This window comes from Squalius cephalus (genome assembly GCF_949319135.1).
Source record: "Squalius cephalus genome assembly, chromosome: 1".
NCBI classification, from domain to species: domain Eukaryota; kingdom Metazoa; phylum Chordata; class Actinopteri; order Cypriniformes; family Leuciscidae; genus Squalius; species Squalius cephalus.
In genome coordinates, this window is record NC_137122.1 from 22959238 (window position 1) to 22971113 (window position 11876).

The 11876-nt window shown below is 38.0% G+C and overlaps 1 protein-coding gene across 1 annotated transcript; it reads right to left on the reverse strand.

The window, feature by feature from the left end:
* Positions 1-7261: 7261 nt before the first annotated feature.
* Positions 7262-8953, reverse strand: junbb (JunB proto-oncogene, AP-1 transcription factor subunit b). The gene has a single exon (XM_079882656.1). It carries the CDS (start codon positions 8590-8592, stop codon positions 7678-7680), a length of 915 nt encoding a protein of 304 aa, XP_079738782.1. The 5' UTR covers positions 8593-8953; the 3' UTR covers positions 7262-7677.
* Between the last annotated feature and the right edge of the window lie 2923 nt (positions 8954-11876).

Genomic DNA, 11876 nt, shown 5'->3' on the forward strand with positions numbered 1-11876 from the left:
ATTGAAAAAAAAAAAAAAAAAAAAAAAAAAACCAGACAAAATGAGCTGTAGAAATGTATAAGTGATCTCGAAACTTTACACAGCTGATGCCACTGAACACACGGTAAGCCTCGCTTTCATACCTGTCATGGCGCTGCTCTGAATAAGGTCTGTTGCGTTTATTGTTCATTAGCTAGGCCTATTCATCACTCAACCAAGTTAACATAGCCTATTTTCTTCAAAACCATTTTGAATAGCTTTATGGCACTTGCAGCACTAGATGGCGCCATGAACCCATTTTAAGGCGAAACACATTCATTGACCCTGTGATGATGGTGTTTGATGCTGAATTCATGATCAGCTAACCCAGGCTTGACCTAGCACCTTGTGACCCAACTTAACTAACCACAAAAACTCCCATGGATCACATGAAAAACATCTGGTTTAACCAAATAGTAGCTATATTTATGCCGGCACTGTTATTTTAGTACAGCATAATGGTATTTTTTACAACATTAGCAAGTATTTAGTCATATTTTGAATACACCTACACACACATATTTTTATACACTCTTAAAAAAAATGGCTCTGAACAGCACCAAATTAGGGTTCAGAATAGCAGACCCCTTTTTGATACTAAATAGAGCCCTTTATACAAAGTTCCATAAAGAATCAAGCTTTGAAAGTGCTATATAGGACCTTAATGGGGTTATAAATAACCTTTTTTTAATCCTCATATTAATATATAGTATCTTCATATTATTAATATTACTATTATTAATATAATTTTTATAAATGATTTATTAATATAGTTTTTTTTTTTTTTGTCCTCTTTGCCTGGTCTCATATCTTGTTGCCTTCACTTGGGTTTTACTCTTCTTTTTTCCTTCTTTTTTTTAAAAACAGCATGTTGTGTCAATTAGGTACTTTCATTTTTTATTGACATGGCAGACTGTAGCAGAAATGACTGTGCTCTAACAACAGTTGTTTGCTGAATACATTAATAGGCTAAATAACAATTGACACTGAACACGATATAGATGTAATGAAGACCAAGTTCCAGTGAAATATTTTCACAATCCTCTATGATGTCTTAACGTCCTTCATTATGTGTGTATTCTGAGTGGCATATCTGAAATACACAATTAAGTTTAGAGTTACAGTGTCTCTTCTATTTGATTATGAACAAACACGTGAAGGCCAAAATTAGCTAAAAGGAAAAAGTGATAAAGTCATGGGATAGCTTTAATATTTTTTGTGACTGGGTATGTTTAGACATAAAGTCATAATTTAAAAATATCATACATTTTATATCTCTGTTACTTACTTTGAGGAGAAGAGAAGATGAGTATCCTTAACTGAACAGAGCTGCTCACACTTAAATGGTCTGTTAAACTAAAAACACAAAAGACATGATTGTTAGGAAATTATCGTTACAATTTTTACAGTGAAAGTTATAATTTATAGACATTTTAAGAAATAAATCATGTACCTGTTGAGAGTATGTTGACAGTCTGTGTAGAAACTGTAGTTGTACAGCTGAGCTCCAGAACATCAGTAATGAAGAGGTGGTTTTGACAGTTACAGAAAACTGTTTGAAAAACAAAAAGGCGGGAATAAAGAACCCTAAACTCTAACACAAAGAACCATTTCAGCATATAAAGGGTTCTTCAGGACGATACGGTTCTAAATAGAACTGTTACTACGTGTTAAGAACCTTTAAAGAACCATCTTTCTTTAGTGTATATATATATATATATATATATATATATATATATATATATATATATATATATATATATGCATTTAAAACACTTGCTGTGTTAAAAAGCAGCAAACCAATGATACTCGAGTAGCCTACATTATGCAACAGTCGTGTCGTGTCAGAGTCGGTGGGTGTTTGACGGAAAGTGTCACTCAATCTGAGCCTCAGCGTTCATCTATCAGTCTTGGAAAAGACAAGAAGGTATATTAATGAGATCGAAGGAGAGATTTACAGTGTGTGAGTGGGAGAGAGGAGATGAAATGTGCAAATCAGCATGAGATGGAGGAGATGAGCCCACATTTTGTCGTCATCATCCGTCACTGATGTTTCTCCCTCTGTAGCCTACAGTCTGTCAGGCGTTAGAAAGCCTCTTCATGGAGAATAGAGGGGAAGTATGAAGAAGAAATGCTCCAGAAAGCTCTTCAGGCTAATCACGAAGGCGGAATAAAAATAACACGCGCTGTTCTGTTGAGAAACTTTGCTGAATGAGCTTTGACTCATTCATGAGTGCTGCACTTTTACAGGCCTGTGAGCCATTCTTATGCCAATTAAACTGGGGGAAAAGCAAAACGAGAGAGAAACAATCATATATTTAAATGGCCATTTTACCGTTTCTAGTTAAAATTAGCAGCGTGTCGAAACAATGGAGAGTTTAACACCACAAGCGCTCATTTATGGTATAGGCTAATGATCTTTCAGCGCTACAACCTCTAATATTTTTATCTAGAGGCAAAAGCGATTCATTCACGCTCTTTCAATTTCGTGCAAGTTGCTTCTCTCTCTCTCACTAAAGACGCTAAAGCGCCACATTAAGAGCTCAAGATGACGCTCAAGTCCCCCAATAATTTTATCCCTTAAAACTAATCTTTGATCACCGAAATTACATATTTAAACGTTTTTTTTCCTTGAAAATAAATTCTTCATGTCTTAAAATAGCTTGAATGTAACTCTACACTCTTGCCTCATTGCGGTTCTATGAATATGCAAATCAGTTTGTGACGTCAGAAACACCAGCGATTTCAAACCGTGTTTTTGAGACTGTCTTTGGTTCACTGCAGTTTTAAGGAGAAAATACTCAGCAATGGTGTTGACTTATGAATTGGCACATGGTTTGTCTTAAAGCATTATTAAAAACACCACATAGACATATAAATTACATTAAAAACATGATTTTCAACACAGGGGGACTTTAACAACAGTAGCAAAAGCACTGTGAGCAGTAAAATAGATGGAAAAACACTGAAAAAAACAACAATGCTGCAAATATAGTTATTTTTATCTGTCATATTACCTGACTCTTGTCATAAGATGTTTTTCCATCTACATTTAGCATTATTAATAACATGTTAAGAGCATTTCAAAATAAACATAATACCCCTGATATAAAGCATGATGAATCAAACACGACTTATGACAACTAATTACAGGTTAGCACATATATAAAAAAATTAAATGGTTTTGCAACTATTTGAGAGTCTTTTAGAGATCATGTCCCAAAAGCTTATTTTAAAGAATCATAGGACAACTCAAAATTGACTCCTATTAGCGAAATGTCAGCAAAACGGTCCATTGTCCATTAGAGTTGCGATATTGTATAAAGCACTGGACAGTTATTTTTAAACCAAGCTTTTTTCTTTTTTTTTTGGTCAACGTGGCGAATCCTAGGATAAATGTGTGTGTTAAATCTTTCGGCCTGGATTCCAATTTGATGGACTGGATTTCACATGCGAAAATTCGCTAAACAGAGGTTAATGTGACCGCTCCTTTAAAGTCCCATGCTTTACCATGCAGCTTTGTATGATGATTTCCACTGAAACAGGAAGCTAAGGCAGGACATATTGAATGGCTCCTTCCCATTTTCAAATAGCCAATAAAGAGCCTAAGTCCCTCCCCTCCGCTTCCGGCTCATGGGACCTTATTTCGGGAAAAATATGTATGGTAGTCAATGGCGAGAGACAACTTATCTTTTTTTTCAGTCTGAACTGTGCCCTGAATTACACATATGATGTTTGTCAATTTAAAAGATAATTATGAAAGTCAAGAAAGTCACAGTTTGTCATAAAACAGAAGAGTAACATTTAGTTTTATGTGAAAATCGCTCAATGAACTACATCTCTCGTCTCGCACTATGTACTCGTATGTGTGCAGTCTGGTACAAAACACTCAGGCATGACGGCGTAACGTTATGATTATAACGTAAGACTATAGAAAAAATGACAGATGTTAGCTTCAGTAAAGTTAGGTATGACGTCACATGTGCGCCTTTTGGGTTTGTAGTCTTTGTAATTACGTATTTTCACAGTTATACCTCAACAGTTTTACATCAAACCGCGACTATTGACTTTAAAATGTATCTTTTAAATTGACAAACATCATGTGTAAAGGCCCTTGCACACTGAGTCCGAAATTCGCGTCCGAAATTTTCGCACGTTAAAAAACAAATACGACCTCACGTTATGTCAGTCACGCTTGCACACTGCCTCCGAAACTTTCGTCCGTCAAAAAAAAATTCGAATCAGGTTCGATTTTATGCGTTTTTCGCATCCGTAGCAATCATTTTGAATGGTGTTTTGACAGTTCAGAGCCACCGAATCACGAATGCGAAAAAACGCAAGCGATAATTTCGGACTCGGTGTGCAAGGGCCTTAATTCAGGTCACAGTTCAAACGAGATCTTGTCTCTCGCCATTGACTACCATACAATATTTTTCCAAAATAAGGTCCCATGGTGGTCAACCGGAAGGGGAGGGACTTAGGCTCTCTTTAGCGTTTAGTTTACCTCACAGACTGCAAGTCGTACTTGACTGCACCATGGAAGCGAATCCGAGCGCTGATGATACGTTGGATTCAATAGTAGAGGTGTGAATAAATTCTAGCCATTTCATTCTTAATCAATGTAGCCTACAATTGAAAAAAGTAATGAAACTCGAGCGTTTGAGCAACCGAACTACAACCCATATTGCCTCGTGACGTGTCAACGGTCGCTTTGACCAGGTGGTATTAATAGCACAGGGGGCGGCGCTTTAGATTCTAGAGAGCATTTGATTGGACATAAGATGTGATGAGAAGCTGAAGTCCGTTGTGATGTCATAAAAATCCCTGATCCATTTTAGCGGAAGCAGAGACTGTATGTTTTGAATGCTTATCTCCTAAATGCGATTTTTTTCATAGTTTTGGAGCACGCCAGCTTTATTCATAACCTTAAGACTAGCATATTCATACTACAAGCTAAACAATATAATGACATTTTGATTTCAGGGGGCCTTTACTTAGGGAACATTCACATAGAAAAGTCAACAAACATCAGAGTGGAACAAGTCCATTTAAATGAGAGAGAGAGAGTGGGTGGGGGGTGAGATTGTTCCACAAGAAACACTCGTGAAACTAAAAGAGCTGTTGATATTGTAGAGTCTCAGATGAAATGAAACACACACGACGGTGTGCACCTTTAAAATCTCCAAAACAACCTGAGCTCGCGTGCGTGTGCGCGCGTACTTTCAGCGCTTTGATGTGGCTTCCTCCGATTTCCACCTCGAGAGCGAGCAGAAAAACACGCAGGTGGGTCACTGACGTCACTGACAGGTGGACCCGAGTGGGCTTTTCTCAGCGTGCAATAAAAAAAAAACCCGCTCCCGATTTCCAGCGAGCGAGTGGCACAAAAAACAAACGTCCCACGCGTTTCAGAGACTATAGCTTTGTTATTTGGACTGTGTAGTTAAAATGGTACTTTCATGGTGATAAAGTCTACTTAAAACTACCATGGAAACATAGGCTATTATTTTAGGGGAATCATTGTTTCAACATTTAATAAATAAATCCGTTATTGAGGTAATTATTTCAGAAAGATCAACTCAGGGTCACATATTTCCATGCTAATGTTCTTCATTCCAGCGGCAGTGCCAGACCCGGTTCTCTTTATAGATCTCATGCGCGCCCCTGCCGTGCGCGCCTCCGGTTCAGTCATTCCAGAGGGCGCAGTCACTTCCCAAAAGACATATTCATCTCCAGAACACATCCAAACCACTAAGTAATATGATGAATTAGGAACAGATGATTCGGCTAATACTTAAAATTGTTACAATTTGACAACTAAAAAAACAGATTAAACCAGTCTAGCTGGATTGGGTTGTTCTCCTGTGAAACCAGTTTAGGTGTGGACCAGCAAACCAGTTATCTTACAGTATCTTACACTGAATTGGGCCTAATAATAAGAGATACATTTATATTCATGCTTACTGTCTCTAATCTCTTCACCTATAACATAATTCAGCTCCTAAAATAAACTCTTGCTAAATCTAGGTTTGAAGGTGTGTTGACCCCTGCTATCTCTGTATAAAGTTCATCATTGTGTTTCTTGTGCATCATATCCTCCTGAGACACAACAATGGAGTTTTTTCCCTCCAAAGACATAATTTTTTAGCAAATCTCTTTGACAACATACATGTCACAGTTTTAAATCAAATCATTCTGTTATATCTTTCATAGTTGAGAATCATCTTTATACAAAATTTGGATAAAAAAAAGCTTGAGACCTAAGAATTGATTGGTAAATTTAAAAATCATGTATTTTAATTTTCTTAATAAATGAGTCAGTGTCCACAGAGGACATGACATTACATATGAATAAAATTAACTGACATGAAAAGACATGAATAGGAAAAAAACTTTGTTTGTTGTTTTCATTCATCAATCAAGGCCTCAATCTTTTTTATCCAAACTTTTTATCAAGACATTTTTGAATAAAATATATATTTTATTCCTATAGAATTTTTCTTTTCTTCCAAAAATCTCTTTATTCAATTAGTTTCTTATGCTCAAAACAATGTAATGACCTATAAGAATATATTTTTACTTTTATAGTAGGCTATAATATAGTTAGAGAATATAAAACTAATAAGTTAAATTTTAACATTTAAATATTATAATAAGTAGACTAAATAATAATTTACAATTCTAAAATGTTTGTTTCTCTTCTTATATCTCAAAAGTATTTGTATATATTCTTGATTAGCCTGTAAGTTCCGCATATTAAAGACTACATCATTGTTTCCTTGTAAGCGTTCAACCCACTAAACTCCATGGAAACACACACACACACACGCTCACACGCTCACAGTGGTCTTGTCCAACTTCGGAAACCCCCTCTCTCGCTCTCTCTCTCTCTGATCCTGGATCGGTGAACTTCTCCACTCGGGCTTGTGGGTGGAGAATGACGTACGAGGACCAAAAAACGACCATATATGGAAGTACTGCTGACGTCAGTAGGAAAGGCCTAGTGCCCCCTTTTGTGAACGCGCAAACGCAAGAAGTATTAATCTATACACACGACCCCCCAAAAAACAGCTGATTACTTTACAAAGAGTGAACAAACATTCAAGCCATAATCAAAATCATAATCGTGTTTTGTGTCTGAACGACATGTGGACTTCGAGGAACGGTCAGCATAAGAATTACATAACAGCTCGAAACCAAGACAATAAACACAACAACACAAATGAAAACCCATACACATGGAAAGTTATATTTCAAAATCTTTACTTAAATAAACAGCGCACACACATAAAAAAAAGACATTGTAAACATGTGACATTGGTAACATAGTGTCAGGATCAACCTGAACAGTAGCCTAACAATAATTTATGAGTTCAGGATCGGTTGTATTACTGCACGACAATATCAGATGCGTTCACATGATCAAAAAATACACTTTAGATCATGACAATAACACAGTTTTGATACGGAGGCGGCGACTGGCCTTTTCCACTTCGTCTCGGAGCCTCAGAGTCCGTTCCGTCCCGTTCTGGACGGAGGGTTCGCTTTAATCGTGTATCTGAACCCAGGACGTGTCCAAAATACCTCAGCTGAGAGCGCGTGCGTTCTCACCGTGGAGCATAAACAATTTCCAGTGTTATGTTTATCTGAGTCCAACCGCGTTTAAAACGCCTCCATCTTACTGGTCAGCATAAGCTGGCAGCCGCTGTTCATGTGTCTCAGGACCTTTTGTTTTAGTTGCGCCACCTGTTCCCGCAGAACGGAGGCTGTGTTGGACAAGCCAGCGTTGTCAGACTTCAAAACCTTGACTTTGTCCTCCAGCCGCGAGATGCGCTCCAGTTTGCGCCTTCGGCATTTAGTGGCCGCAAGTCGGTTGCGAAGCCGTTTGCGCTCCGCTTTAATGCGTTCCTGGTTCTCCATGTCGATTGGAGACATTGGTGGTGACGAGCCGTCGCTGCTGTGCATGTCGGGAACGGTCTGCGGTTCTTCTTTCAAAGGCACGAAGCGCTGTGCGGAGTGCTGGAACGCGTGCGTGTTTTCCGGGTGTTGTATATGGGGAGGCAGGTAGTTGATGGTGGTGGACGGGTGGTTTGGTGCGGGGCAGTACGCGTTCAGCGTCGTGTAAATGGGAGGCTCGGATTGCAGGGAGGAGCCGAAAACGGACGCTGTTGTCGCGCACGTCGTGACGCCGCCGGCTCCAATCGACACGTTGGGCGGGGGCATGTGGTTCATCTGGTGAAGCTCATCCAAAGCCTTGACGAAGCCCTCCGCGAAGCCCTCCTGCTCGTCGGTGATCCCCCGACCGTAGAGGTACTGGCCCGGTGTGGGCGTCGTCAGAACCCCGTTACTGTTCTGGATGATGAGCCTCTCCAGCTCCGGAGACGCGAGTTTGAGCGACCCGACATCGCCGTTCGCGCTCTGATAAAGCTCCGATTTGAGGCTCCGATACTGCTCAGTCAAATTCAAGTTCATGCTCTGTTTCTGGAGTTTATAGTCATGTAGTGTCGCGTCGTTGTGCGCGTAACCCAACAGAAACGAGTCGTCGTGGTAAAACGGCTGCTCCATTTGTGTACTCATGGAGATTTTCTTGGAAAAAGCTATTCTGCTTGACAGTTCAATGTCTAATTTACACCTTCAAGTGTAAAAAAAACGTCCAAAAAAAGGAGAGCGAATAACGATGACAGTCAATGAAACAGCGTTCCGTCCCGTTCCGCTCCGCTCTCGGATCGACTCTCCTCTCGAATGAATTAAACACAAGAAGTCCCAAAGATGTGATGAACAGCGCGACAGCAGCAGTAAAACGCTCTTGAATGGTTCTGAGAGGCTGTCTGTTGAAAGCGAACGCTGTTTTGGGAAGAGATGTCCGTTTGATTTGCTCTGATACGTTCGTTCGTTCGTGTGGATCGGAATCCCGATTCGTATTTATAAGCAACTCCAGCACTGACAGCTGGCCACGCCCCCAACTGTGGCGACGTCACGCGCATCATCACGTCATTGTCGGGAACTGCTGGGACAGTAAACAAGCCCGAGGGCGAAGCGCGCAGTAAAGAGGGAACGGGGCGATTTTTAACCTCACGACTTGAAATTATTGAATAAACGATTGAGGAATAGATGCAAGAATTTGATTTTCATTATTTCCGAGATCCTTTCTGCTAAAAGAAAGGGCCTCGAACACTGGATTTCAGGTATGGACTTTGTAGGCTACAGTACGGAGGCTACCACTATATATATATATTATATATATATATATATATATATATATATATGTTAGGGTTTTTATATGATTTTGATGCGCGTACGTGTTATGTAGCTATATTGGGACATTTTCCCAGTCATCTCAGTGGCAAAACGTGTCCCTATAGTTTGTGTAGGGCATATTTTATTTTAGCGGAAACACTGGGTGAAACAAATACAAATGACATTAGAATGTTTTCTATCAAAACATTTAGTTTATCATTGAACAAAGCTCTAAAATACCTTTCTTACTCTATTCGGTTTTCCGTATGTTTTTTCAAGTTGCATTTTTGTCTAAAAGAATGGGACAGATTAGGCTACGCCAAACAATTTGAAGATTAAAGTGTAATTTTAAACTCGCTGAATCTGCAAGTTAGTGAAAAAGACGGACAGCAAACTCCCGGCTCATCATGGATCCTCAGACACTCGCTTCCTGTAGGAAGTTTACAGTCCAAATTTGGGCATGGTGACGTGAGTTCCTCATCGGAGGGAGTGTGAGAGGCCCCGCCCACTTTATCTGGACTGCTGAGCAGAGGCACGTTCTCGACGCTCATCAGAAACACCTGCTGAACAACCAAGTGAACAAACCAGCAAAAGTGCCAACTCACACAGAAAATGCCCTTTTAATTAGGCTATATACTAATTGTCAGTTATTAGTTTAAACACTGATCTCCTGATAAAAAAACTTTCTAAACCAGGTCAATAGTCATTCATCGTTTGAAAATTTAGGCTCAAAATACAGGTTATGCATTGAAATTAAAGGCTTTATGGCTCTATATGATGCTGTATATAATGATACTTTATAATTAATACAGTCTTTTAACATGAGCCATTAATGACTTAATTCTTAAGTATGTAAATAATGTCAGTAGCACTGAAGTCACTTTGAGGTAATATCATGTTTTCACTGACAGAAATGGACTCCTTTTGAGTGTCATCGAGTTTGTTTGATGTGAGAAAGTCATATTAAAGAGCAAGCGAGAGGTGAATCAGGGTGTTATTTGATCGTGTTGCTCTTCTCAGGTGCTTCAGAGACGGGACGGGTGATGTTGTCCCGCTCTGCACCTGCGCTGTATGTCAGGTTTCATTTCCACCCACCTGTATCCCGAGAGTTAATGTAACCTATCCCATCTGGCCTCCTCAGAGTGTGTGTGTGTGTGTGTGTGTGTGTGTGTGTGTGAGATCAGGCTGAGCTGCTGTACTGAAGGAACTGAGACCTATATAGAGAGCTGAGCATCTGCTTTACACCAGCTGACTTCAGAAGCATCACACAGGGATCTCTGCATTCACTTTAGTATCATTTTAATAAATATAACAGTTTATAAAGTGTATTTATATAATATTAAACATTTATTAATAGTCTGTATTAATAATAACATGAATAAAATATTTAGATTTAGAAAGATTTTATTAAATATAAAATATCATTTTATAAAATGTATACATTTTATGAAAACATTTATAACATTCATTTAAATAAAAAACATGTATTATTATAATAATAGAACATTATTAATAAATGTATGTACTAAATATAAAATAACATTTTATAAAATGTATATATTTTATATTAATAATATGTATTCATATAAATAAAAATATTTATTATTTAAATAGTAGATATTATTTAAAGTTTTTGTGGAATATAATTCTTTCCCCCAATGTATTATATGTTTTATATAAAAGTATTGTTTATTATTATTAATAATAATAAAAATCAATATTAATAAATGTTTACCACACATAAATAGTATTTTATAAAATGCTATTTATATATAAATATAAAATAAATAGTATTATATACTTTATAAAAACAGCTATTTAATATCTAATAATTTTTATAATATCTATTAATTATAATACATATTAATAAATGTTTTTTATTAAATATAAAACATTATAGATAGACAGATAGATAGATAGATAGATAGATAGATAGATAGATAGATAGATAGATAGATAGATAGATAGATAGATAGATAGATTTTATAAAAATAAAAAAAATGATTTATTTATTTGATAATGTTTATAAAAATACTGTTTTAAAATGCAGTATGTATTTTTGCTCAGTAGGCCTATGGTAAAGTTGGACCACATAAAGTCTCATGAGATCCCTCTGTCAAACATGGTTGTGTGTTCTGTGTCCAGAAACTCATTTCTGCTTTCAGTGCTGCTGTCTCTAATTTTTGTGCGTTTCTGGGTAAGTTGTGTGACTTTGTCAGGCTATTGTGACATTGCGGTGAATTACAGTAGTTTTGCGGGGGAGGTTTAATGTTTACAGTAACACTGACTGAGTGGGCAGAGAGAGAGTGTGTGTGAGCGCGTGTGAGAGTGTGTGTGTGTGTGTGTGTGTGTGTGTGTGTGTGTGTGTGTGTGTGTGGCGCTGTGCCATGAGGAGAGGACACTGGCACAGCAGTGGCAGAAATAACATGAAAAATAGCTGAGAGAGAGTGTGTGTGTGTGTGTGTGTGGGTGTGTTATGAGGCCAAGGTCAGTGTGTTGATGTTGTTGTTTACCTGTATGGCTGGTACATGCAGTTCTCTGGCTGAACGTTTGTTTTATTCAGATGAAGAATAGCAGGTGTCATTCTGCCCAAAACACCACAACTTTTAATACAAAAACACATT

Bases quoted from the DNA above. Each gene is read 5' to 3' on its own strand.
- junbb (XM_079882656.1), bottom strand. From the start codon at position 8,592: ATGAGTACACAAATGGAGCAGCCGTTTTACCACGACGACTCGTTTCTG.